Source organism: Leptonychotes weddellii, chromosome 10 (genome assembly GCF_054177405.1).
Source record: "Leptonychotes weddellii isolate Sample4059 chromosome 10, ASM5417740v2, whole genome shotgun sequence".
Taxonomy (NCBI): Eukaryota; Metazoa; Chordata; class Mammalia; order Carnivora; family Phocidae; genus Leptonychotes; species Leptonychotes weddellii.
Genome location: NC_138378.1, coordinates 116,234,426 through 116,261,337, shown reverse-complemented (window position 1 = coordinate 116,261,337; position 26,912 = coordinate 116,234,426). Strand labels below are relative to the sequence as shown.

Genomic DNA, 26,912 nt, shown 5'->3' with positions numbered 1-26,912 from the left:
CCCTCCCTCCTCCCTCTCTTGACTTCCTCCTCTCATCATTCTCTCCCTTCCAGCCCTCCCTCCCCCTCCCTCTTTCCCTCCCTCCCTCCCTCTCTTCTTCTCTCTCTCCCTCCCTCTCTTCCTTGAATCTGGGACCTTTCAGTGCCTTTCTGCCTCAGTTTCCTGTGTTGGTCCCCAGCCCCCTGGCCTCATGCTCTGAGTAGCCAGCATGGCTAGTCCCTGCAACAGCAGAACGCCATGTTCCCCATCTGGAATTCAGTGACCTGATCCAGGCTCCCTGCAAAGCTGCCTCCCTCCTGGGGGTGGGGGCAGGTGGAGAGGTGGCCTAAGGCAAGGATTTGGATCTTGAGAGCTTTCTGACTTTGGTCCTAGTTTGGCATGTTTTCCAGAGGACTTCTCAGTGCTCAGCTTCCAGGAGCAGACACTCTGCTCCTAGACCCTTGGAGTCTGATTAGTTACATTAATATTTATAATAATCCTGCAAAATGGGTATAATCTGCATCTTACAGAGAAGAGAACTGAGACACAGAGAGGTTAAACAGATTTGACCAAAATCATACATTTGGGGGCCCCTGGCTGGCTCAGTGGGAAAAGTGTGTGACTCTTGATCTCGGGGTTGTCAGTGTGAGCCCCACCTTGGGTGTAGAGATTATTTTTTTTAAAAAGAAAAAAGGTGGGACACCTGGGTGGCTCAGTTGGTTAAGCGTCTGCCTTTGGCTCAGGTCATGATCCCAGGGTCTTGGGATCGAGTCCTGCATCGGGCTCCCTGCTCAGTGGGGAGCCTGCTTCTCCCTCTGCCTGCCGCTCCCTCTGCTTATGCTCTCTCTCTCTGACAAATAAATAAATAAAATCTTTAAAAAAGAAAAGGAAAGAAAAAAAGGAAAAAAAGCTGCAGGGGGCGCCTCTATGGCTCTGGTGGTAGAACATGCCACTCTTGATCTTAGGGTGGTGAGTTCAAGTCCCAGGTTGGGTGTGGAGCCCAGTTAAAATTTAAAAACAAAATAAACAAAAAATGATACATTTGGTAATTGGTAGAGCCATGTGAATTTGAGTCCTTCTGCCTTGGAATCCTGCCCTTCCCTTTCTTTTCTCAGACTTTTGTTTTTGGGTTTTTTGGTGGGGGGGACGCTTTTGTTTTATTCTTTTTCGGATCTTCACATGTCACATTAGTTTCAGGTGTACGACATAGTGATTTGACAGCTCGGTATATTCTGCCGGCTCACCATCCTTTCTCGTACTTTCTGAAGCCCTCAGTGGAGACTTACAGGTTCTGATTTTCTAACGATAAAAGCATACTGAATTACATTCCGCATTAAGTCAGTACTGAATTATCATTATGGATTATCATTGAAAATACATAAGGTGGGAAGAACATTTCCACGTAGGTCCAGCCGTGCTGTCCATATAAATCTGTATCTTGGTTCTTTTCCACGTAACGTGATAATATGTGCCTTGTTCCACGGTATTAGGAATTCTTTGTAGACCTTTCCAGTGCGTGAGCAACAGTCCCTCAGTCAGACCTCCATTTGCTTCCAACAATCCCCTATTGTTGAACCTTCCCGTGGCTTCCTGTGTGTTGCTGTCAGCAAGTGCTGTGAAGAACATCTTATCCAGAAGGGTTTTTCTTCACCCTATTTCCTTAAGATAGTTTCTCAGAAGTGGAAATACTGGTTCAAGGGCTCTGCACATAGGAAGTCTCTGCCTACATATTGCCAAAGAGTCCCCAGAGGGTGGCGCCCATTCCTTCCCCCCTCCCCCCCGGGGGGGGGAAGTGTCAAGAGGATTCGGAGGGCACATTCCCAGTCTAACTGCCTTGTGTTCTTTCCCCAAAGCCTCATAAAGAAGATGGCCCAGAGCGTGGTAGAAGTCATGGAAGACGCCAAGGGGAAGGTTCCGGAGAACCTCCTGGCCAACGGAGGTAGGTCACTGGCGTGTTCTTACCCAGGCCTCTCTCAGCCGGTTCTAGCACATTGCACGCCCTGTCGAGGGTGCAGGGACCCAGCCCCGTGGAGCATCTAGATGGACACGTTGGGCAGAGCTGTACACCCCGTTTTGAGCTCAGCAGGACTGCTGGCTTGAAGACTTGCCCCTTGGCCTGTGGATGGTTCTGGCTGTGGCATTTCGAGAACATCTGGCATTTTTTACCCCGTAGACACCTGCAGGGAGAATGGGGTCAGTAGGGTCTCGGGGTTGTTTGATCTGCCCGCCTTCTCTATCAGCTTGTGTTCTATCCTGCATGGAAAATTCCACCCGTCCCCCACCCCCGTCCCCACCCCCACCCAGCCCAACCCATTTCTCCCTCTCCCCAGATGAGGCTGGAAAATGCCTTCAGGGGCCGGGAAAAGCCTCAAAACTTAAGTCTTTAAGTTGTGCCCAGTAAATACACAGTTAAGACTGAACATGCTCTGGGTCATGTGTTCGCATTTGGAATTTCTGTCTCTCCTGTGCTGTAGGAGAGACCCCAGATTCCAGAGACATTCGGGCCCATTAATTGTGTACGTACAATCTGAGTGCGCTGAAAATGTGCAAGACACAAGCTTGGTGACTTCGGAGACTTTAGAATTAGGCGTTTGAACTCCGCAGAAGTCAACGGAACGTGTGACTCTTGTGACTCTATGTACGAACACTGAAAATGGGAGTGTAAATTCTGTATCTAACATGGCTCATTTGTTACATATCGATTCATAGTTTTTCCCTCTTGGGAACCATAGAAGGCTTTTTTATTTGCTTGTTTAAATTGACGAATGGAAATGCTCCTGCTCCCACATCTGAACTTGGCTTCGTGTGTTCATGCAATATAATAACTTCCCCTTATTACATTGCAGGTTTGAAGGAAAAAATGAAATATTTAAAGAGTAGGTCATAACGTTTGCCGTGAGTGTGCTTGGTGTGACGCCTGCATGTCCCTGGGAAGGTGGACTCTCAGTCTGGTCCTTGGGGTGTGGTGGTAATCGGGTCATGGTGGATTTCTCGAGTAACAACCTGGCACCTGGGTCACGATAGCCATATGACCTATCATCACCTTTATTCCTTTTCCCTCTTTCTCATGTCTGCCCTGCTTCGCCCCCACCCCCCAGCCCTGCATGCTTCCAGGAATTGGGTGATCCTCTGGCTCTGGAGTTCAAGGTGGACTTTCTGTATCTTTTGGCTTGTGGTCTGCTCCTTGGCTTTGATGTCTGTCCTCAGTGCCCACTCTCCTGAGTCTGGCTGTTTTGTGGATCCTGGCAGCTTATATGTCAGGCTTAGCTTTGTGTGGCCCTGCTGGGGTCCACTCAACACAAGGGCTCTTCTCTCATGAGCCTTGCGGGGGGTGGGGGGAGCGGGGAGCGTCCCTATACCTCAATAGGCCATTCCTGGCTAAAAGGAGCCATTTGCTTTGGGTTTGCTCCAACCTGCTCCAACCTGCTCAAAGCAGCAAATCCTTTTAGGACAAACAATTAAGGCCAGCAAATCCTTTCAGGAGGAACACAGATCTTTACAGATTGGAACTTAGCAAAAATACTTTTCCAAATGCAATCTGTTGGTGACACTGAAGTCTCTTGCTGATGCTAATAAAAAATTATTTTTGTTGATCAGCTGATCGTACTTCCCAGCAGGTAACTTGTAGGGTCCTAGACTGAGGAGCTGACTTAAGGTAGAGAGCTACTTTTCTACATAAAAACCTGGTCTTTAAGGCACGAGGATTTGAGCTCACAGTAAAATAGCGATCAAGATGCTTGCTTCTACTCAAAATTCACGTTACTTAAAACTAGATGTTACCACTCATCGTCTCCATCCCCAGTGCATTATTAGCCCGCTGCCTCTCATCTCAGGGAGGAGGAAAGTCAGCTTTATTTGTTTATGTAATACGCTTCATTATCTCCAGGCCCCTTGAGAATCGGGTGGGTCCCCATGACTTCCTAGACAAGACGAGAGCTTCCAAGCCTTGTTCTGTAACCAGCCCTGTGCAAACAGAGGTCAAGGGCTTGTGGCCGATAACTCTTTGACATTCACAGTGTGTGTTAGCATAATAAAGGCTCTGAGAAGTACTGCAGTCCTGAGACCTGGTCAGACTGACTTTGGCTCAGGCTTTCCTGATATGATTTCCTTTGGGAAATCTTTTTCTTATTCTTCTGCAGAGCACCCACGGAACTAGTGAACTAGCGATTGACAGAATTAACTGGAGGGCTCAGGGCTGCCCCCACTAGGCGGGGTTTAATCCATCTCCCCCAGGGCAATGCCACGGGGACAAGCCAGCCGCAGCCGCAACCGCCTTGGAGCAGCCAGACCCAGTCCTGGACCTTGGCCGGTCACCTCTCTGGGTCCTGGTTTTCTCCCCCGTCAGTGGACTTCATCCTTTACAGGCTCTTCGCCTTTCTTAGGCACCTTTTGTTTTGGCTTGTTCTTTGCCCCCAACTGAGTTTTGAGTCTGGAAGGAAGGCTGTAGATGCTTTGGTGCTGGGCAAACACACCACTGTCTGGAGCAGGCCCTAGAACGGTCACCGAAGTTCTAAGCACCTGGAGAGTCGTCTGGCTGACCAGGAGATGGTCACGGGTCCCTCATCCTGCTCCCTGCCAGGAAGGCCTTGCTGTGGTTCTCAGATGAGGTCACTGTTACTCAAGAGCTGCCGCCTGTTGATTGCATGTTTTGATTCTGAGTGAGCCTGCCTGGGTCGTGGTCTGACCTCACGGGCCATCTGTCCAAGCCCCGGATTGCTCCCTTGGAGGCCAGGCTTCTCTGACTTCAGCCGGGGGCGGGGAGGGGAGGCCTGTTCTTTCCCGGGTAGGCAGAGAGAAGGCTGCAGGGCTGGAAGGACAGCAAGGCCCAAGGGGACGGCTTGCTGCTTTCTAAGATGGAGGACCGTCCTCAGACCATGTTGTCACCGAAGGTGATGGGCGCCGACAGGGCGGACGGTCAGGGTCTGGAGCTGGTGCTCCTGACGTGCCAGGGGAGGCACGGGAGGAGGGGGTCATAGTCGCACCCCAGAGATCTCAAGGGGCTTCTGTGCTGGGTGCCAGGCACGCAGAGGTGCTTGCTGTCCAAGAGCTCCTGGCCAGGGGGACAGCCCCGCGGACCCGCACGTGCTGTGATGTGAGAGGGGCCTGGGGGGCCCCCCCGAGGAGATGGGCAGAGTCTGGCAGGAATCACAGGAGCCCCTCTAGAGGAAAGGGCCAACTCATCTTCTCTGCTCTGAATGCCACAAGGACCTTAGCGTCTGTGACAATGCATGGGGACGAGTCATTGTGCAGTGTGTCTCTTCTAAGCCACCCACGTTGTGCAAGTTAGTACATCACCGGAGTCATGAGGGAGATTCTTACATGGGACGCTTGCTCTGTGCTGGGCACTAACAGCTCTGGGGACACAGAAATAGCCATCTGCCCTCGGGGAGCCTGGGAGCGCAGAGAGAATTGGGAGGATCAGGCAGCGTCAGGAGAGTCCGGGAACAGGCGAGCGTCCAAGGCAGCAGTGGGATGGACAGTCGGCAGGCGTTCGGGAGGTGGCCCTTGTCCTGATGCTGAAGGACAAAAGCAGCAGAGAGAGAGAGAGTGGGGGTGGGAGGCGGCTTGGCTTGGGGGTGGTGTGCCCACAGGGTGCTGGAAGTGGCAGAGCAGGGAGGAGACAGGGCACAGATCCCAGGGCGTCTCCCGCCCAGCATCTCCTGCCTGGGGCCAGTCGGGGGGCTGGCGATGGCTCCAGCCTGGCCCACTGGGTGGGGGGGGCTCCCTGAGTGGGATCAGTTGCCACGGGAGGAGTCCTCCACTTTCCGGTTCTGCCTCGGGCTGTGCCCCCACCCCCCATTATCCAGACATTCGTTCTGCTCCTCCCTGGTCTGTACATTTTTGTACAAAGTCTTCCCCTGCAGGGGGTGGCAATACAAAAATCCATATTAATACCCAATTTATACCCAAATCTGTATTAGCTCGAGGTGCCATAACAAAACACCAGCCTAGGGGGCTGTCACAACAGACATTGATCTCCCACAGTTCTGCAGGCTGGAAGTCCAAGATCAAGGTGCCCGCAGGCTGGTTCCTTCACTATGTCCTCACAAGGGCCTGGCCTTGGAGGAGCACATGGGGAGGGGGAGAACGAGCGAGCGAGCTTCCTGGCGTCTCTCCTTAATAAGGGCGCTCATCCTAGCGGATCAGCTCCCTCCCCTTGGCGCCTCTTGTCAATTCCAGCCCCATTGGAGCCTGAGGGACACCTTCTAAGTGCGAGTGAGCCAGACGTATCAGCACGTGGTTCTTGTGCGGAAATGGACCACCGTGCACGCCGCAGGGTAGCCGTGACCAGCCGTGGGGGGGCGGGGAAGAAGCGTGGTGCTCCGTTGCTCCACGGTCACCGTCACCTCCTATAGTGGACGTTAGCAAGGTGACTGGCGTATGCTGGTCCCATCTCTAAAGTGGAGATGATGATAGTACTTAATAGGGTTGAAAGGTAAGTTAAATGCACTAATTCTCGGGTCCTGGCCAAGGTGAACAATGAGTGTCACCTACCCGAATGGTTGTAAGGCCTTCCCACTTCCGTGCACACCCCTCTGCCAGCAGGCCGCTTACCTCCACAGAGCCCCATTTCACTTCCGTCTGTGTCCTGGGGACTCATCTACCTTCGTGTCGGGCCCCAGCTTCCCTGGAGCTGAGCTCATCTCCTCTCCCCTCTGCCCTGTCCCGTCCTGCTGCGCCCTTGCGGCTGCCCAACTTAGTGAGTGTCCCCTCCCTCTACCCTCTCACCTGACCTGGAAATCCAGGTGTGCCCTGGGCCTCCTTCGTGGGCAGTTGTCCTGTTGAGCCTGCCCTCCCTCTTCTGCTTCCAGAGCTTAGGCCCCTCTGAGCTGCTCCTGTTCTCACACAGTCCCCCTGCCGGCTTCTCCCCGGCAAAGCCCCCACTGGCCCCAGGGAAGTCTCAGTGCATGAACGTCCTTGGCTGCCTACACAGCCCCCGGAGGCTTGGTGTCCTAACCTGCTTGGTGACCTCTCCGGCCCTGCTATTGGACTTGGAGCGACGTGTGGCCAATTACTGGCAGATAATGGGGCGGGGGGGGGGGGGAATAGGTGTCTCCAATGTCCTCACCCCGGGAGAAAGTGCGGACACGGCCCTCCGTGACCCTGCCCCGGCCCTCCTGTTCCATTGGGTTGTCCCAGAGATTCCTGGGCCCCCAGGCAGGATGTCCTCCAGGCAGCTCGCACCCAGCACCCTCCCCCTCCCCCTCCGGCCATGTGGCAAACTCCTGTCACCTCCAGCCCCTGCATGAAGCCCTCCTTGCCCTCCCTGGGAGTCAGGCGCCGGCTCTCCCACCCTTCACACCCTGCTACGCTCCTGTTGCCATTCTCCGTGGTGTGAGGTTTGCCTGGTTGTCTCCCTAGGAGACTGAGCGCTATGAAGTCCAGGCGGTGTGGTCTCTCCCCCCACCAACGGTAGCAAGCTGGTGCTCAGTGGGTGTGGTCTCCCCCCCCACGGTAGCAAGCTGGTGCTCATTGGAGGTTCCTGACTGTTGAGTGAGCAACCCCCCCAGTGCCCTTTATCTGCACAAGGACGTGCTGGGCAGGGCAGGCGTGCACATGTGGTGTGAGAAGCCAGTGGGGGCAGGCTGGTCTTGCTCGGGTTCAAGGGTTTCTGGGGGCCACCCCAGCATCGCATACACTGACCCAACTCAGTACGGGGAGTGAGGGGCAGGTGTAAGCAGCAGTTGGCTCCAGGGGGCACTCTCTAAATGTGCACAGAGCTGATCTGAAGGGTGCGCACTTGAGCTGAGTTATCGTGGTCCTGGCTCGGCCCAGGTTCCCTTGTGTGGCTTGTCGGACCTCAACTCCAGAGCTCCATCCTCTGCCCGTGGCTGATTAGGGAACCAGAAATGCCCCAAAGGCACTGGGTTTAGGTTTGGAGAAAGTAAGGGGGAAAGGGAAATTTTTGAGAAAACCCTGATTTGGTCTACTCACTATAGACTCTTATATAAAGGACAGACACTGAAAAATGCACCTCCTCACCAGGCAGTAAAAACCACAGTCATAGACTCTAGTATTTTGCCAAGGTTTGCCACCGCCGCCTTCTGATCTCCTCCTCCTCCTTCCCCTCCTCCTTAAAAGATGTATTTGAGAGAGAGAGAGCACAATGGGGGAGGGGCAGAGGGATAATCTCAAGCAGACTCCCCTGAGCACAGAGCCCGACGGGGACCCATTCCCGGGACCCCAAGATCATGACCCACACAGAAATCGGGAGGATGCTCAGCCAGCTGAGCCACACAGGCGCCCCTAGAATGCCTTCTTTAAAACAAACCATCTGCGGGGCACCTGGGTGGCTCAGTTGGTTAAGCGACTGCCTTCAGCTCAGGTCATGATCTCAGGGTCCTGGGATCGAGCTCCGCATCGGGCTCCCTGCTTGACGGGAAGCCTGCTTCTCCCTCTGACCCTCTCCCTGCTTGTGTTCCCTCTCTCGCTGTCTCTCTCTGTCAAATAAATAAATAAAATCTTTAAAAAAATAAATAAATAAAAAAATAAAACAAACCATCTCCGTTGTAATGGCCTCTATCCAATGCTTGGGTGAGGAAGGTGGAAAAACAGCTCTTCTTGTGAGCAGGTGGTACCATACTATCCCGTGGTCTTTGGGGGTTGGCCTCAGGCGCTCTGGCATGTCTTTTGAGGTACCTCAAAACAGAAAAATAGCCCAACAGCGGAGTGTGGCCAACACAACCAGAAAAGGGAGGTATTAACCTGGCCCTCAGACTATCTCCCGATTTTGCTTCTACCTCGTGGGAAAGTAGGATCTCCCAAAGGCAGATCTCGGGGAGCAGCCGTCTGAGAGCATTTGGGGCACAGGTGTGTTCTGGTCACCTTGGCCCTGTGGCTGGTGGCGGGTTTTTCGGAGGGGTGCTGCTGATGGTCCTGACCGAAGGCCAGCCAGCTGGCTCAGTACCCCACTCCCGGGGGGCGTGTGTGCTCTCCCAGGGCCCTGACTCTCTCCTTCCTTTTCTCTGATTGCTTCCTTGGTTTCCGTGGGGATGCTTGGCTCGGGGTTTGGCAGCCTTGGTCTCACGAGATGGGGAGAGTCCCACTCATTTGTTGAAATGTTTCTTCCAGTTGACTTACCATCCTTTGTGACCCACTTTGAATGGGACATGGCGAAATACCCCGCGAAGCAGCCGTTGGTGAGCGTGGTGGACACGCTAGCGAAGGTGAGGAGGGCCTTCTCTCAGGGGACAGATAAACTTCAGTGACCAGGGCGATCTGACCACCTGAGGGAGATCTACATGGCCTTGAGGCCCTGGCGGTGGTGCCAAGAGGGACCTTCTGGGAGGCCACAGTCAGGGGGCTAGGTGGGGTCCTAGCTCTGCCGAGTGACCCTGGGTGGAGTCCCCCTCCCATCTGCTTCCTGCCAGCCCTGACCAGGCCCGGTGCTTTTTTGAGGTGTGGCCTTCCATGCCCTGGGCAAGGCCAGAGACTTTGGGGTTTCAAGGCGGGCACCTGCTCTCCCTCCATACCCCTTCTGGCCCTGTTGCCTGCCCGGCGGCGGCATCCACAGACACTCCCCTGACATGCCTGGCCCAGACCCTGGTGCCCCTTCCATGGGTTCCCTCCAGCTCGCTACTTTTTGAAAGGTGCTGAGGGAGCAGCTCAGCCCCATCCTGACCTACTAACAAGAGCCTCATACCCCCCAACCACATCCCAGAGTGATTGTCTACTTGACAAGAACTATCTGCTTCTGTGGAGAGTCTAGCTTCGGAGCCCTAACTCCTGGGAGGCGTTTCTGGAAGGCATCACCAGGGGTCCTGCCCCTGCTTTGAGGAGCCTGTGACAATAGTGAGGCCAGTAAGGGGCACCTTGTGGCATGGTCGGTTGAGCCTCCGACTCTTGGTTTTGGCTCAGGTCATGATCTCGGGTTGTGGGATTGAGCCCCACATCAGGCTCTGCGCTCAGCGGGGAGTCTGCTTGGGACTCTCTTTCTCTCCGCATCCCCCTCTAAAAATAAATGAATAAATTAAAAAAAAAAAAAACAGGCCAGTAAGCACTGCACCCCACAATTCTACCATCTTGGTAAGCGATGGCCTCCAGCTTTCACTTCGTAAATAAAAGCACTGTGGCGCAAGTCTCTGGGGACGTTGTGGGGGTCTCGTGGCCTTGTTGACTCCTGTGTGTCTCACTGAGGGTGAGCTCTGATGGTTGGTGACTGCCTGTCCCCCTCCCTCTGCCATACACTGAGCCCCTCATGGGCCATGTCTCCTCCTGGCCCAGGTGGCTGGGAGAGAGAGTCTCAGCCAGGCCAGGAACAAAGCCTTCCTGTTGTCTCCTCAGACCACAGAGCCACCCAGGTGTGTCTGGGCGGGTCAGGTGCAGGAGATGGGCCACTGGGACCCATCCGAGTGCAGCCCTGTGCGCTCCCCACAGCAGGCTGGTGCCTGGCCCGTTTCTCTGGGAACTCGGGTGGGGCCAGAAGGCTCTGGAATCTGGGTGCGGCCTCTCGGGCACTGCTTACGCCACAGAGGTCCTAGCCCCTCCTGGGACAATTGGGCAGTGATTCTGGAAAGCCCTCTGAGGAGGGGCTGCCCGGCGCTCCTGTGCCAGACGTGGCTTCCGGGAGGTTCTGTGGGCCTCTACCACCAACCTAGAGGTGCACCCTGCGTTGCTGAGGCCAGGCTGAGCCAGGCAGGCGGTCAGGCCATGCTCTGAGTCCACTCGGGACTGTGCTCACTGGCGGGGCTGTCCCAGGGATGCCGGCTAGCGATGAGGACCCCGGGACATGTCGGGGGGTCAACCGAGAGGGGAGCAGAGCAGTTGGAGAGGACAGCACTTGGCTTCTCTCTAGTCCAGGCACCCAGAGAGTGACTTCGGCAGGAAAGCGGGGAGGGGGAGGAGGGCACTGGTGTTGATAGCGCTCCCCGTGTGCCCAGAACCACGCAGGGCTCTCCTTCCACGTCACCCCTGTGAGGGAGGACCCCCTTCCTCTGACCTCAGATGAGGAAGCTGGCTGAGAGGTTAAGTGGCTTGCTCCGGGACCACCTGGGATGGGAATGCAGGTCTTGGTTGGGCTGTGTGTGTGTGTGTGTGTGTGTGTGTTTGAGAAAGAGAGAGAGAGAGAGAGAGAGACAAGGCTTCCCAAGGAAGCCCGGGGCCAGCTCCACTGCAGGGAACCAGCTCTTTGAGGCTCTGAGTATTGGCCCCCGGAGGTTGTCCTGCACCAGGACCCCGTGTGTGATGCCCACAGCCGTGGTTCAGGTCTGTTCCTCCAATGGGAGGTCCTTCACGGGGCAAGCCTTGGGGACACAAAAGTCGCTGTGTTGCTGGGCATCGAGTAGCACTTGCTGGATGTCCAAGCAGGTCTCCCAGCCTGGGAGGAGCCTTGTGCTGACGTGGTCAGGGCCAGGCCCCGGCCCCCAGACCCTCCCGACCGCTGGGAACTGAGCCCACCCCCGGCCCTTAAAGAAGAGGCTCAAGGGTGGGGAGGGCTTCGCCCCCTCCCAACCCTGCATTGTGGCAGCATGACCTGTCACCGGGTCAGGGACCCAGCCCACTGCGGTGTCAGTCTCCACAGGCCTGGTCATGCTGCAGGTTCGAAAAAGCCCCCAAACCTCATGGGTGTGACACAGCGCAGGGTTTATTCTTCAGCACGCACACGTGCAGCCGAGGGTGGGGGTTCCATGCTGGCCCCCTCGGGGCGCTGGCGGCTGGTGTCTCCACCACTGGAAACATCTCTGGGTTCTGCAGGTGGGTCCGGGAGGCTCTCGGGGCTTCTGCCAGCCAGCCCCACACCTTGGAGCCCGGCTGAACGCATGTCCTCAGCACTCCCTGTGCCGGCCACCCTCCCGGGGTCACGACACAGGGGCGGGTGGGGGGGACCTGGCCCCCTGGAGGAGCTCCGGCTGGGGCAGGTGGGCCTCGCCTTGCTGAACAGCCTGCTCTGCAGATTCTGGGAGCTCTCCGTAATTCCGTGGGCTTGAGCTCAGAGAGGGCCAGACCTGACGCCAGCTCACAGGCAGGCTGAGTGCGAACTGGTTCCAGAGCCCTGGTTCCTCTCGCCATCCACTGGTTTCCAAACACCCCTCCGCAGGTTTTCATTGGCTTGTGGTGAAACCAGAAAAGGAAGGAAGATGTAGGATTTTTTTGTTTGATTTTTTTCCTTTAAAAAATAATTGTGTGTGTATGTGTGTGTGTATAATATTAATTTTAAAAATCAAGACAGTGGATTGTACCTGAGTCGGTTTCTTGGTTAAGATCGCGTACTGTTATGTAAGATGGGTACATGGGGTCTCTGTGTCCTATTTTTAAAAATATTTTATTTTTTCATTTTCTTAAGTAATCTCTACACCAAACGTGGGGCTTGAACCCACGACCCCAAGATCAAGAGCCGCATGCCCCACCGACCGAGCCAGTGGGGTGTCCCCCTGTGTCCTCTTTCTATAATTTCCCATGAAATCTGTCACTGTTTCAAAGGAAAAGATTTTTAAAAATTGTAAAAAAATATATATATATCTTATTTTTAAAATCAGACATATCCAAGATAGGAGGATAAAAACGTGAAAGGCTTCCCGTGACAAGACCCCTCTCTTTCCTCCCCCACTAAAGGTGACCGATGTGTTAACCGTTGAAAGTGGATCCTCCCGTCTCTATACGAACGAAATCTGTGTATTTCAGGTCAGGATCGTCCGGTCCCTCAGGCCGCCTCCTTGTTGTCGCGTGCTGATGCTGGGATATCCGCGTCGGCAGTGTTTGTTGGCGTGGAGCGGGGGTCCCACGGGGGCGACTGCACGCCACCAGGGAGCTGGCCCAGGACGTGGGGCTCTGGGTTGGGAGGAGGGGTGCGGCCCCTCAGGAGCTGCAGGGGTCGGCCCTGCGCCCCACTGCGTGCGGGAGTCTCCCGCGATCATCTGGAAGGCCGCGCCGAGTCCCGTACCGTGGGGTGCCCCCCTTTGTTGAACCGGTTCTGGACTGATGGGCTCCACTGCCCAAGTGTGAGCCCTGGGGGGCAGGGGCTGTGTTTTGAGGGCTTCCGGCGAGGTAGGCCGTGGTGGGCATTTGCCTTTCTCTGTTTCGAGCCCTTGGGGAGGACATTACCCCCCTGGCCACGCAGATGGGGCCACTGAGGCCAGGCAGCCAGAGAGCTAGGCCGTGGGCCCGGGCTTGTCCTGTTTCCCCTCTTTCCACGACATGTCCGCCTGGGCCCGCTGCAGGTGGGGCTCTGGGACGCCCTCCCTGAAACTCGAGAACAGGGGATCTCCTTCGTGCCAGGCCCATGACCTGCGTCCAAGCCGAAAGGAACCTTCCTACCTACCTACCCCTTCCTGTGGGAAGGGGCTGTGGGGCCCAGCTGAGCCTGGGACCGGGCATTGGCAGGGTCGTGCCACAGTGGTCCCCCCTCAAGCCAGGATGGGGTCAGCTGGGCTGGCCTGGCAGTGCGAGAAGGGCTCGCGATCAGAAGATTCACCTCACTGAGTGATCCTAGAACAGCCATGCCTGTCTCGAGCCACGGTATCTGCAAAGTGGGGCTGTGAAGCTCTCCCCTGCTCCCTGCAGGCTACTGTAGGGCCACCCGCTGGCGTGTGCGAGAGCCGTGGGAAGAAAACGGAGCATTCCTGACCGGTGGGCAGCCCTGATGATTCCTTATTCCGAAGTGTGCTGTCAACAGTTTAGGGCCATTTTGAAAAGTTTGGCCACCTCTTTCACTTTTCCAAATAGCAACTGGCACAGATCGAGACTGACCTGAAATCCCGAACAGCCACCTACAACACTCTGAAGACAAACCTGGAGAACCTGGAGAAGAAATCCATGTGAGTATCCGAGTTTCTGCACTGCCGGGGCCGGGCGGGGGCCGGAGTGTGCCTTTCAGATCACTGGGTGAACCCGGTCTGTGCCTGGGTTGAGAGAGAGCCAGAGAGCCAGCCAGCCAACCAGGCAGATGCCGAGGCACTCCTGTCTCTTGGGAGCTGCGTGCTGGGCGGGGAGGCCTTGGTGCATATGACCGGGTGGCAAGGCCCAAGCAGGGGTGATGGCACCTCCCTGCCTGGAGCCAGAGAGGAATACCATGCTGCCCCTCGCCCCCTTCCCTCCCTCTCCCAACCGCCCCAGGTTACTGAGAACAGCTGGGGTGGGTCCCAAGACCTTTCCCCCGGGGAGCTTTACAGAGGCCCCTCTCTGCATAGGCAGAGGGGGACCTGACTGGTAGAGCCTGGCCCTTTGTGAGGGCCCCCCAGGGGCAGTGGGTGCCGCAGCCCAGAGCAGAGCAACCGCAGGGACTCTGGTGCCTTCTTCATTCAACTAAAGGACCTCCACATGAGAGACGGAGCAGACCACATGGCCCACCAGCCACCAGTCACCAGGATGGTGGGAGGTGTCTGGAGGAAAGCAGAAACCTAGTGTCATGATGGCAGCAGCTCTCTGGTGAGGTAGTGAGTGCCTCGTTGTGGGAGGCATGTCAGGAAAGGCCATTTGAGCTCCCGCCAGGGAGTCTGGAAGGTGCTCCTGAGTGGGACTGAGTTGGCATGGAGGATCCTCCCAGTCTCCCCAGGTTCTGGCTCTGATTCTGTTGGCAGTTGTCTGAAGATCCTCCAAAGAAGGGCAGTGCCCAGGGGACTTCAGAATCAGCTGTCCCTCTGAGTAGCTCACCTTCCCTCCCCTTTTCCGCCTCTCCCTTGGGATGGTCCCTGGGCCAGCCGGCTTCTTGTGAAAGAAGCTTATAGTACGTAGACTTTAAAACCAAAAAGGGAAAGATGCACTTCAACTAGAAATAGTCATTATTGGTGGCGTGACTTGGCATCAGAACTAAATGGGCATCACCTGAGTTTCGCCGCATCCTTGGCCCTACGAAGGAAGGAGATGGGCGAAGGGCGGGGTGCCGGTGGAAGAGAGTGCCCTAAACGGTGACCTTGGCTTAGATCCGTGGTGGCGTTGACCATTTACCTGCTGGGCCATCTACTTGTCGCATCACCGACTTGTGGACTCCTTGAGAATCATTTGGGGCTTGAGCAGACATCTGGTCCGGCCTCGTCAGTCAGCTGATGAAGAAGCTCAGCGGCTGATTGACCGCAGTGCTGATCTATTGATCACTCCCCTGAGTGAAGGGGGATGGGGTGAAGCTGTTCCTGCCTCCTTCGTTCGTTTTTCTTCTTCCGATAAACGTGTATTAAGCACCTACTACACTCTCAGGCTTTATGCCAGGCCCTAAAGGTAACAAAGCAGAGGACAGTGTAATTTCTGCACTCGGGGAGCTCACAGTGACTCACTCAACAAGTATCTACGGAGAATCTGCTTTGTGCTAGGAGTGCAGGCATAAACCAGACAGAGCAGACCCGACGGCGGAACGGTAACGAGGTAGGGGGCACAGGCCTTGTGCCTTTGGAAAGGGTCCTAAGGGACTTAGCAGTGAAGGCACAGGTGGGAGAGGTGAGGCTGGAGGTGGCGTGTTACCTGAGGCCTTGGCCTTGGCCGAGTGCTTGAGAGCCGTTCGCCAGAGCTAATACATCAGCTGATAACCGTGGCCAGGGCGCCCAGGCTACAGATGGTCTCCGAGCTGTCCCTTGGGCCATTTGCTGCTGCAGTAGCCTTGAACCATGTGCTAAAAATACCATGACCTGTCTGGAGCCCGGGTTCCACTGGGCATGAAGCAAGCGATTGCAGGTGAATGTCCCCTGGCGGCTGGACCTGGGAGGTGTGAAAAGTGAAATGGAGCTCTCTCTGGGCCCGTCTCCGCCCAGGACAGCCCGAGTGTTGACACTTGAGTAACTCAAGCTGCCTGCCACCCACAGTCCCCTCCCAGCAGTCCCAGGGGCAGCGCAGGTGATGGCGGTGTTGGATTCCGGCGCCCCTCGGGGGACTGGTGAGGGGGCCTCCAGCCCTGCTAGCCGCAGCAGCTCCAGCCACCCAGAACTAGGGGGTCGGGGGCACACTCAGCCCAGGGATCTGCCACTCTGGGGGGACATAACGAGCCTTCGTGTTTCCTGCCTGTCCTCCTGACCCAGGGCCTGTGTGTTGTGTTCGTGCGGGGGTCCATGCGTCCCAAATGCCCAGGCCCACGAGGCCTCCCTCTGCCTTTCTGCTGATCCCACCCCCTTTGTCCCACATGGATTCAGGGGAAACCTCTTCACTCGGACATTGAGCAATATCGTGAGCAAAGAAGACTTCGTGTTGGGTTCCGAGTATCTAATCACACTTCTGGTCATCGTCCCCAAGTAAGTGGCCCAAGAAAGGGGGTGGCGGGGGGCCTCAGCCTGTGTTGGTGATCATGGAAGGAAAGTGGCCCGGCCCAGCAGAGAGAAAGGGGGGCCCTCCATGGCCTGGACCCCGGGGGCAGGAACAGGAGCAGGGTGACAGTGTCTGTGGGGTAAAGCAGTGACAGAAGCTGCCATTTCTTGAGCAGCTGCTGTGTGCCACCAGCCTTAGGAGCTCATTTCACTCACAGCAAACCGGGGGTGGCTGTTAATCCCTTGTCCAGAGGCCAGAGAAGTCAGTTGGCTTCTCCAAGGCCACACAGGGTCAGGACTAGAAAGCTCCAACACACATCTCTGGCTGAACCCTTCACATGGGCCCGCTGTGGCGTCCGGGGCCCTTGTGGGGAGACTGGGTCCAGGACTGGGCTGGGGAGGCGGTGTTCAGTGCCCATGGCAGGGCCTTGGGGTGTTTGGGGCTCTTTGGCCCAGTCCTGCTCATCTCAGTCCCTTAGGAAAAGGGGTGTACAGCATCCTAAACACTCGGAACACCCCCAGCCATTCTTCAGAAATCACTGAATGATTCTGTATTCTTGCAGACCAAGCTACACAAAATGGCAAAAAACCTACGAATCCCTCTCGGACATGGTGGTCCCTCGGTCGACTAAGTAAGACCCCAGCTTGGCACCCAGGCACCAAACATGCTCTGAGGACGCAGGGACCCTCAGCCCTCCCCACTTGGCGCTCACCAGAGTCCCTCAGCCTGGAGTTCCTTTGCAGCCACACCCCCAGCCACGTGCCAGACTCCCTCTATCTTTTCGAATGCCGCTTCGCTTCCCCCTCTTCCAGGAAGCCCCCTCTGGCTGCATGCCTGCAGGGATCCCCCTCACGACGCTCTGCTCTGCTTTCTCAGCTCAGGTCGCTGCTTTCCCATCTGAGGGTCAAGCAGGGGCCTGACTCTGATCTCTGATGGCCACAGAGCATGAGCAGCTGGGAGGCAGGGAGGGAGCGGAGTCAGTCTCAGCGGCTGGCCTACTGGGGTCAGAGCAGGAGTGGCCGGGGAGGGCTGGGAAAGTGGCAGGAGAAGGGATACAGGAATACAGTCAAACCGTGAAGATCGTGCACGTGGGCACACCAGCACACGGGGACACCAGCACGTCGGGGCTGCACGCCGCGGCAGGGGTGGGTCTCACGGTTTGGTGCGGAGCAGGAAAAGCCAGTGGCTGAGAAGTACACCCGGCGTGAAGCCATTTATCTGAGGTCGAGAAACGGACCGAACTAAACCCCACGTGATCTGGGCACGTGCAGGCGCACAGGAGAGTCGAGGGGCTGTTTGGGGGATCAGGGCAGGGAGCGACACGCAGCCAGGGACGGGCACGGGGCTTCTGTGGTGTGCGAATGGCTTTAGGTCTTAAGTGGGGCGGCCAATGCATAGTATTCGTTATTCCCTATACCTTCTCGTATGTCTGGAATAGTTTGTAATTTAAAAAGATTGGGCAGTGAGACTGGGCCAGCTTCGCCAGTCGTCTGCTTCCCAGCACACAGGGCGTAGGGTGAGGGCCCACGCCCCTCTCGGCTCCGAGGCCCACCTCCTGCCGGGGAGGCTCTTCCAGGGTCACAGCTCACAGGAGATGGCAATCAGGAGCTACACTGAGGGGTGCAGGGAACTGGACAGCCAGAGCCTGGGGTCACGAGGGGAGGCTAGAGGAAGAAGCCAGGGGCGTCTGCAGGGAGAGGAGGAAGGCAGACAGATGGGCAGATGGGCAGATGGGCAGGTCCTCCAAACCCGACAGCCTGGCAGAGGCCACCAACGCTCTGCCACACTGGCTTTCTGTGGCCACGTGCTGGGGGACCCCTCCACAGAGGCCACCTCAGTTGATTGGGGCGGGGCGGGGGGGCTCTGAGTGACAGGAAAGGGGACCTGGCCAGCATGCCCATGAGACCTGCCCGGGCTTGGCGAAGGGCTTCCCTTAGGTCTTCTGGCCAAAAGGGCTGACTCAAAGACGCTGACCACTGGCTCCGGTGGGCCCTGTGTTGGGACAGCGCCCCCTGAGGCCCTGTGCGGCTTCGGGAGTAGCTCGATCGCTCAGGCATCTCTCAAACTGGAGCCAAACTGGGGGTCTCTGCACCTTGAGGGCCTGCGTGTAGATCACCCAGAGGCCCCCGAGGCCTCAGCCTGGAGGGGAAATGGAAGGAGCAATAGCAGGTGGTAGAGACCACCCGGCCCGGAGTCAGGAAGTCATGAGGGGCGTCCGGTTCCCTGCCCTTGGGTGCTGGTGGGGGGGCAATGCCCACAGGCCACTGGGCTGATGGGGACAGAGCTGCCCCTGTGCGGGGACCCACCTCCCCAGGGAGACGGAACAGGCCTCTCCGGCCCAGCTCCGACCTCGGGTGTGCTGAGGCTCCGGTGAACAGATGCTTCTCTCCACCAGGCTGATTGCCGAGGACAACGAGGGCGGCCTCTTCACGGTGACCCTGTTTCGAAAAGTGATCGAGGATTTCAAAACCAAAGCCAGAGAGAACAAGTAAGGGCTGGCCTTGGTAGACTCCTCCGGGTTTGGGCTGTCTCAGCTGGAGGGGTCTCTGCTCCGTCTGGAAGCTTCCTGGTGAAAGCCTCTCATTTGCTTGTTTTAAGGTTCACTGTCCGTGAATTTTATTATGACGAGAAAGAAATTAAAAGGGAAAGGGAAGAGATGAGCAGGTTGCTGTCTGATAAGAAGCAACAGTATGTGAGTAAACTACACAGGCGGGCGGGCTTCATGCAAGAGCACCCCCCTCCCTTGGGGGCCATGTGGCCCGGAAACCTGTGTTCCCCTGGAGCTGCCAGAGCGGGGCTGGGGAAGGGAGAGGGGCACCCAGGTGCGCCTTCCGTAGGAGAGCTCCCGAGTCCTGGCAGCGCCCCTCCAGGAGGGGACTCCAAGCCCCACTGTGCAGCTGAGAAACTGAGGCTCTGGGAGGTCAGGGAGCATTTCCCCCAGGACGAGGAGACTGGGGCAGGGCAGGTAGGGATCCAGGCGGGGGTCCCTGTGCCGAGCGTGGGCAGCCCTGTCCCCTCAGTCACCTTGCTGGCCTCAGCAGTGTGGTTCCCCAGGCGTGATGGGATAGCTTCTGTCGTCAGCACCCGTATTTATTCCCCCTACGCTTTTAGCAAAGAGTGGGGGCTTATCCTTGAGATTTCTGACAACAGCCACTCGGAAACCTTCCGCGTGCACGGGCAGCTGAGCTCACGAGGGAGCAAACCAGGCTTTGAGTTTGGGCATGTGAACAGGGTAGCCTTGGGAGAGTCACTCTGCTCTGTGGGATGGGCCCCTTCCTGCTACGGAGAAGCCTAAGCCAGGTGGCTCCAGGGGCCCCCCTGGTGGAATGTCTTCAGGGCCCCTCTGCCCCCCATCCCCACTGGGGAGGGTTCTCAGAAACTTCCAGTTCGGCCTCTAGTGTAGAGAGGAAGGGAAGAATGAATAGAGTGTACTTCAGGCCTTTTGGAGGAAAGCCGGTGTGTGAACATAAAGCTGTAAGTCTGTGCTTAGGTGAAGAGCAAGAAGTACCTCCCGTGTGGCCAAGTGTTGGCCCCGGGTCTTCTCTGACGCCGGGCTGGCGGAACGGGCACGTCCGGCTCGACCTCTCTGGTCAGTGGCCTTTCCACAGGGACTCCAGACAAGCCTCGCCCCCTCAGAAGTGAGCAGCAGCATGGGGTTCCACAAAACGGGGTTCTCAAAGCCCCACTGGACGGGCCCGTCCCCTCTGAGGACGAGACAGGAGCTCATCATGTAATAGTGCCTGTGGGGGGGTTTAGCCCCACCCCCAAGCATATGTGTGTGTGTGTGTGTGTGTGTGTCTGTGTGGACGTGAGTGTGTGCATGCCAAGTGAACACACCCGTTTCTGATCCTCAAGTCTGCCGGGCTTTGGGTTGAGGGCTCTTCCTGAGACAAAGAGCTGAGGCGGCGCTGGGCCCCGAGACCTCAGACCCCGCACACCCAGGCAGGGAAGGGGTTCACCAACAAGAGCCGCAAAACCCAAAGGGTTTTTCTCCTTGGCCTTAGCTCGCCCCAAACCCTCATCACCCAGGAGCGCTCAGTGGTCTCTCTAGCCTCGTCCCTGCTGGCTTCGGTCCTGGCCCCGGGCCCCCTACCCAGTGTCTCTGGGTGGGGGGCTAGACAGTGGCAGCTTTGACAAATGTCCGGGCGGGAGGCCCTGCCCGCAGGACGGGTGGTCAGGTCGTGCCTTTGGCACTGGCCTCGGCGCTGGTACAGACCCCCTGAGGATCCAGGTGACACACAAGAGCTCGACACCTGCCGCCTGGGGCTCAGGTTGCCACTTCCTTACAAGGTGTAGGCTTCTGCACCCCCACGCTGCCCCGGGAGCCCTTCCAGGGTCTCTGTGGAGGGGAAGTGGAGCTCCACAGGAGACACACGAACTCGGAACCATTTAGCTCCTTGCGAGGCTCGGGCTGTGTGCCACTGAGCGGGGTCAGCCACCGAGCGGGGGTCAGCCGGGGGCAGCCATACCCTGGCTTCCGAGACACCTCTTTCCCCTTTAGCTTGTGGGGCGGTGGGCATGGCCAGCATCCCGCGCCGTCTTTGGTCCTCGTCACCCCGAGGGGACAGGCTAGGTCCTGGGGTGTCGGCTCCCTTGGACAGCACAGGGTGGGATTTTCCTGTGCTTTCTCCCCGTCTGCAGAGGCGGCGGATAAAGGATGGTAGGTCCTACCAGCGTGCCTGGCTCATTCTCTGTACGGAGCTTCCATGGGTGCCGCGGGGCCCCCCCGTGGCCGGACGGGGTGGAGACGCGCCCCGCGGGCACAGCCGTTTCCGCTAACGGCTGCCTCCCGGGGACGGTCCCTGTCCTGTCCGCCCGTGGAGGGGAGGTGCGGACCGAGGCCGGGCAGGGGGACGGAAGCGGGAGCTGACCCCGCTGTCAGCGGCCGGCTCTGTCGCTGCAGGAGGGGACCCGGACACCTGAGCGCCCCCCATCCATCTCCAGTGCAGGCCGCACGCGAGTCCCGAGGGCGGGCCGGCATTCCCAGCTCGCCTTCACGCGCTTTTCCGGCGACGCGAGTTACTTCTGTTCGTTGTGATGCCTGTTTGCTGAGAGATTAATAAATCATTTCTGTGCCTTTAGCAAACTTCCTGTGTTGCTCTTAAAAAGGGATCATCCACCTTCCCGGACCACAAGGTTAAGGTAACCCCGCTAGGTAACCCCGCTAGGCCCGCTGCGGGGCAGACGGACAGAGAGAGAGAGAGTGAGGGCGAGGGAGAGGTAAGAGCACCCCGCAGCCCCGGGGCCCCGCTCGCATGTCCTCGCCGGCGCGGGCATCCCTGAGAGAACGGCGCCTTGCATTTTCCGTACGCAGTGTGGCTTTGGAGGGCTTAAATCAAGGAGCCCAGGATCCGGCCTCCCTCCTCACCCGGAGGGCGTCTTTGGAGCTGCCCCCCGCGCCCCGGCAGGGGATGGTGCTTGTTGGCCAGGGTGCCTCTGCCCTGCGTGGAGGTGGCTGCAGCTGGTGACGGGGGCAGGCCCTGCTGGGTGGCGGCGGTCGGGCAGCTCGGCTCTCCCCCAGCCCCCGGGCTGCCCTGGCTGGACCCACCCCGGACCTCTGCGGGCAGGCGGACGTGTCGGTGGGAGCTCAGAGCCCTCGCTGCAGGACTCCGGCCCCCCCGCCCCCCGAGGACCGGCCACACCAGCATTCGGGACAGCTGCTGCGGCCCCGAGGGGTTGCGGCCTTGTGAGGTGGGCTCGGCGGAGCCCCCCGGAAGCGGCAGCTGGGGGATGATGCTAGAACGGCGGGGCGGGGGGGGGGGGGGGCGCGACGCGTTCCTCGGAGCTGGTGTCGGAGGGAAGCCTGTCCGCTGTCCGCCCGCGGCCCTGGGGTCAGGGGCTGCCCAGCCGCCCCCCGCCCCCCGCAGCCCGGGCTCTGGGGGCCCCGCGCATGTGCCGGGTGGCTGGCCCGCTGAGCTTGCCGGGCCCCGGGCGCCCTGGAGGACGTGGGCCAACCGACTCGCTGCTTCCGCTGGCCGCTGGCCGTGTCCCCGCGCAAGGCTTGCTCTGTCAAAAGCCGTGTCGTCCTTGCCCGGTGTCAGGCGGGGCTGCCAGCAGGCATCACCCGCTCTCCTGTCTCCGCAGGGCCCGCTGCTGCGCTGGCTCAAGGTGAACTTCAGCGAAGCCTTCATTGCCTGGATCCACATCAAGGCGCTCAGGGTGTTTGTGGAGTCCGTGCTCAGGTGCGTGGCGGCCGGGCCCAGCCCGGGCTGTCCTGCTGGGGGGGCAGGGGGAGCGGCCAGCTGTGGGGGGCCCCCGCCCCCCCCGGGACCGCCGCCTGCCCCGTCCAGCCCCCTTCCTCTGGGCCCGGGCCCTCCTGCCCTGTCCCCGTGCTGCTCCTGGCTCTGGGCGACATGCTTGGGATTTCCGGAGTCGCCCAAGCCCTCGCTGCGCGCGGCGGCCTGCGGTCCTGTGCGCTGCCTCCGTCCCCTGCCGGACCTGGGGCGGGGGGCCTGCCCTCTCCAGCAGGTTCTGTGCGACTCCTGGAAGAAATACCGGCACTGTCCTTGACCTCGGAGGCCCAAGGCAACACACACACTAAAACCTAAACCAGAGAGCGAACTAACGACGACAAAAATTATGCCTTGTTTTTAACAAAAGTGAAATGGGTTCGCTGTGGAGAATTAGGAAACTATAAATAAGCACCAACAGTGAGTAAAAATCACCTGTACTTTGAACAGCGAGAGAGAGCGCGGCTGGCTAACATGCGGGCGTGAACCCCTTCGGGAGTTTTTGTTCCTTTGTGTTTTGCTTTTTTTTCTAGTTTACAGATACGCCTATTTTTGACTACATTTGTATGAAAATGGAATTATACAGGAAATACTTTTTGAAGCCTGCTTTTCTCCTGGGTTTTGAAGATGCCCCGTGTCATGAGCTCTGGGGGTGGATCTTGGTAGCACCGCACACGGCTGGCTGGACACACTTTTTCCGGAAGCTTCCGCCCCTGCTTCTTGGCCCGCTCTGGCCCGCAGGCTCCGGTGCTTCCCTGGCCCTCCGAGCCTCTGGAGCGCTCTCCCCAGCCCCTTCCCCTGCCTGCACGGCGGCCCCCCACCTGGAGGCCCGTTCCTGCTTTCCTTTCTCTGCCTGTGCTTCCTGCATCTCCCGGTCCTGCCGCTCGCTGGACACATCCGGCTCCTCTTCCCTCCCAACCTCTTCCTCTGGCTGCCCTCTTAATGCCAGTGGCCTCATGTCCTTCCTGTCCCCAGGCCCCAACCCCAAACCTCGGGGCTCGGACGCTCTGCTCCCTCATCCCCGCTTGCCTCCCCCACTCCCTGCGCCCCACAGCGCCCTGGACGGGCCATCCATCCTGCCCCTGCTTTCTCTCTCGCCTCCGTCTCCCGCCTCGCCGGCCCAGCTGTTGCCACAGGCTCTCGTCCTCCACATGGCTGCCAGTGTGGTTTTGTTTAAACCGGTGGCTGCCAGGCGCGGTTTTGTCCAAACAATATGGTGGCTGCCAGGTGTGGTTTTGTCCAGACACAGATCAGATCTCACCGTGGCTCCTCATAATCCCCGCCCGTCTCAGAGGCCTGGAGTGGCGCGGATTGTGGCCCTGTGTTGCAGGGTGTACTCACGCTACCCTGGAGTGTTCCAGCCGTCCGTAGTGTTGACAGGCCCCAGACTGACCTGCTTGCCTCAAAATTCAGTGGTTCTCGGGCCCAATAGTGTGGCTGCCCATTTGCTCCAGAGAGGTATAGATAGATATCCTTAATATCTTAAGCTGGATAAAACTATTTCCCCTAAAAGTCATATAGAAATAATTCTTTTTTAAAAAAAAAAAGATTTTATTTATTTGACGGACAGCACAAGCAGGGGGGAGTGGCAGTCAGAGGGAGAGAGAGCAGGGAGCCTGACACGGGGCTCAATCCCAGCGTCCGAGGATCATGACCTGAATCAAAGGCAGACACCTAACCGACTGAGCCACCCAGGCGCCCCTGTAGAAATAATTCTTTACAAGACTATCAGTGTAGGACTTTTTCTTACTGTGTCTGTGTTTTTCCTGAATACAGTTGTAATATATGACCACTGTTAAAAACAAACTAAAGTTCAGAAATATATACTGTGGAGGAAGTTCCTCACAGTCCCCCTGCCCACAGATAATCACAGTTAATGGTTTCAAGGCTCTTCTTACCCCATTTATCCTTAACGTTCTGCAGCGTGCTTTTTTCATCTGCTTTCAGTTCTTACCAGTGTGTATGGAGCTACCTGATCCTTTTTAATGGCTTTTCCATATTCTATTGTTTGGAGAGATCATAGTCCAAGAAAACAGATGAACCAGCAAGTTTGTTAGCGCAGACAGACGGTGAAGTTCATTTGCTTGCCTGTTCCTTTGACCCCCCAGTTGGCACTTGGTGCTGTCTTCCTCCTCGCCAAGCTGGTTTGTTCTTCCCGCCTGTGTGGGGGCTGGGGCCGACTTGCTCGCTACCTCTGTCACTCAGCCCAGAGTTGGACAGAGTGGATGCTAACTGTTCGTGGACTCAATAAAACCAAAGTGAAGTGGACCCCGCCCTCAGCTGAGGAAGTGCTAGTTGGCCTTCAGGGTGAAGGGAACCAGGGGCTTCAGTCATCTGGGATGAGAGCGAGCCAGCCAGGTAGCTAGCTGGTTAGTAGGGCTCCTGGGAGAGGTGTTAGTGGGGAACAGACGTTAGGGAACCCTAATGGTGGCTCTGCGGGTGCATTCATTTAGAGAGAGTCGTATAGAGGGAACGTACTGAAGGGGCGCCTTGGGGGACCTCCAACATACAAGGGGTGGAGGCAGAAAAGCCCATGAGGAGATCGAGGCAGGAGGACGGAGTGGCTGACGAGTCAAAGGGAGTGGAAGCCTAAGGATTTATGTGTCCCTGCAAATGGGCCGTGAGGTCATTGGTGGGACAAGCCCCAGTGTGATGGCTGAAGGATGACTGGGTGACACAGGACACTGGATACTCTCAGGTTTGGAATGAGAGCCTTAGGGAGGAGCCGAGGAAGTTCATTTTAGGCAGGGCAAGATGGTGATATGTTAAAGGGAAGGGGGCAGTAGTTGAGAAACCTGACGGACCTTGCAGCCCCGGGGGGTGGGGCTGGGGTGGCTACAGTGGTCCCGGTATGGGGGCTGCAGGTGAGGGCTCCCCACCAGGTGACCTCAGCAATCAGGGAGGAGGAGGAGGGTCCTCTACTGAGCGATCCAAGAGGGAGCACCATGGGGGGGCAGCCTTGAGAATGAGCAGAACAGACTCAGCTGTTCCTGGAAGGCATGTTCTGAGCACAACAGAAGGCGTTCCTTTAAATTGATCCAGAGGAGGGGTTCGCAGGGTAAGGACTGGAAGGGTCTGCAGAGGAAGAACGTGAAAAGCCCTGAATTCCAGAGTGGGCTAAGGGGCCAAGGGCCTGGAGGCTTGATGAGGGGGCCAGGAGCATTGAGCCAGCATGTACGAAGCATTGAAGGAGGGCCGCTTGCTCTCCAGGACCCGGGGCAGAACGGCCCCGCGCCTCTGCCCTGAAGCAGCTCCCAGGCCGGGAAAGGCAGGAGAGCTCTCAACACGGGGATCCTCGTGAGGGAGGATAAACCATCTTCCAGAGCAGCTGGGCAGTGACTGTGGTGGAATGACCGGGTCGGAGGACAAAGCAGGGATGGCAGTGATGGCCCGGGAGCTGGAATGCCCGCCTCTAGCGTCCAGGTCACCCGGGCTGTGGCCCGCAGGTGGAGGGAATGGTCTGGGCGAAGTCGAGGACGTGGAAAGCACTGGGAGTTGGGGTAGGGAGTCCGGAGGGAAGCTGCTCATTCAGGGAAAGACGGCGACAGCCCCTCTGCCCATCTTCCCCAGGGAATACCAGAGCCTTGATGGTAAGGGGAGCAAAGGAGAGATGAGGCCATGGGCTGGGCCACCCCCGTCCCCCGTGAGCTAGGCCACGTGCTGCCATCCCCATCGGCACCGGCCAGCTTCTCTGGCACTTGCCTCTTGGGAAGACTATTTTGGCGGGGCTCTGAAATCGGGGTTCCGCTCGCCCAGAGCCCTCCAAAGGCACAGGACTAAGCAGGTCGTAGGCTTGATTTATAGTGAAAGCAGTACGCACGTGGTGACAAGCGGCCTCCTTCGCAGGTCGTCCTTCCTGCAGATCCAACAGAGCTTGTTATTTTGAGCAGACACCGCGCCATGAACGGCCAGAAATGGCTGGTTAGCATGTTCTACTAGAGATGTTCCTATCCAGAAAAATCCAATGAGTCTAACCTCTGACCCTAGACCTTCCGTTCAACTGAGTTTCGTTTTCTTAAGCTATGTTGACCGAGGCCTTTTTCTTACTAGAACTTGCTCTGTTTCTCGTCAGGGTTATTTTACCCACATTTGCACCTGAAGTAACTCATTCACACGTTTTGTCTGTCTGGGAAGGTACGGACTACCGGTGAACTTCCAGGCGGTGCTCCTCCAGCCTCATAAGAAGTCATCCACCAAGCGTTTAAGGGAGGTTCTGAACTCCGTCTTCAGACACCTGGATCAAGTAGCAGCTGCAAGTATACTGGATGTAGGTAGAGAATCCGACGGAAATAGCTGGGTTTCTGCATGGCCGTCAGCCTCTCCACGTGGGAGGCACTTTCCGAAAATGGAAGCTGCCAGATTGTTAGGAAGATCTACGTTTCACAAATGTGCAAGCGTAACGGGGAAGAGGCCGTGTGTGCAGTGGGGCTGCACTGTGCGGGGCCAAAAATGTGGTCAGAGAGCCTCCTCGAAAATGACAAAGACGACAGCAAACTGGGTTCTGCAGTTAGAGCGCCAACACGGCGTCTTCTTTTTGCA

The 26,912-nt window shown here is 57.5% G+C and overlaps 1 protein-coding gene across 11 annotated transcripts in view; it reads left to right on the top strand.

Annotated features, from left to right (window-relative positions):
* ATP6V1C2 (ATPase H+ transporting V1 subunit C2) overlaps nt 1-26,912 on the top strand; it is a 76,458-nt gene that overhangs the window by 49,279 nt on the left and 267 nt on the right. For 3 of the 11 annotated variants that reach the window (XM_081797200.1, XM_081797199.1, XM_081797204.1), the window contains 8 exons: nt 1,833-1,918; nt 2,826-2,855; nt 9,052-9,146; nt 13,642-13,733; nt 16,032-16,130; nt 16,706-16,774; nt 18,539-18,631; nt 18,742-21,421. In XM_081797200.1, the coding sequence (XP_081653326.1) occupies nt 1,833-1,918; nt 2,826-2,855; nt 9,052-9,146; nt 13,642-13,733; nt 16,032-16,130; nt 16,706-16,774; nt 18,539-18,631; nt 18,742-19,438 (1,261 nt within the window). In that variant the 3' untranslated portion in view covers nt 19,439-21,421. Of the gene's footprint in view, nt 1-1,832; nt 1,919-2,825; nt 2,856-9,051; nt 9,147-13,641; nt 13,734-16,031; nt 16,131-16,705; nt 16,775-18,538; nt 18,632-18,741; nt 21,835-22,227; nt 22,326-26,507; nt 26,641-26,912 lie in introns of those variants that run through there. The other 8 variants (XM_081797201.1, XM_081797206.1, XM_081797202.1 and 5 more) reach the window with 7 other exon arrangements.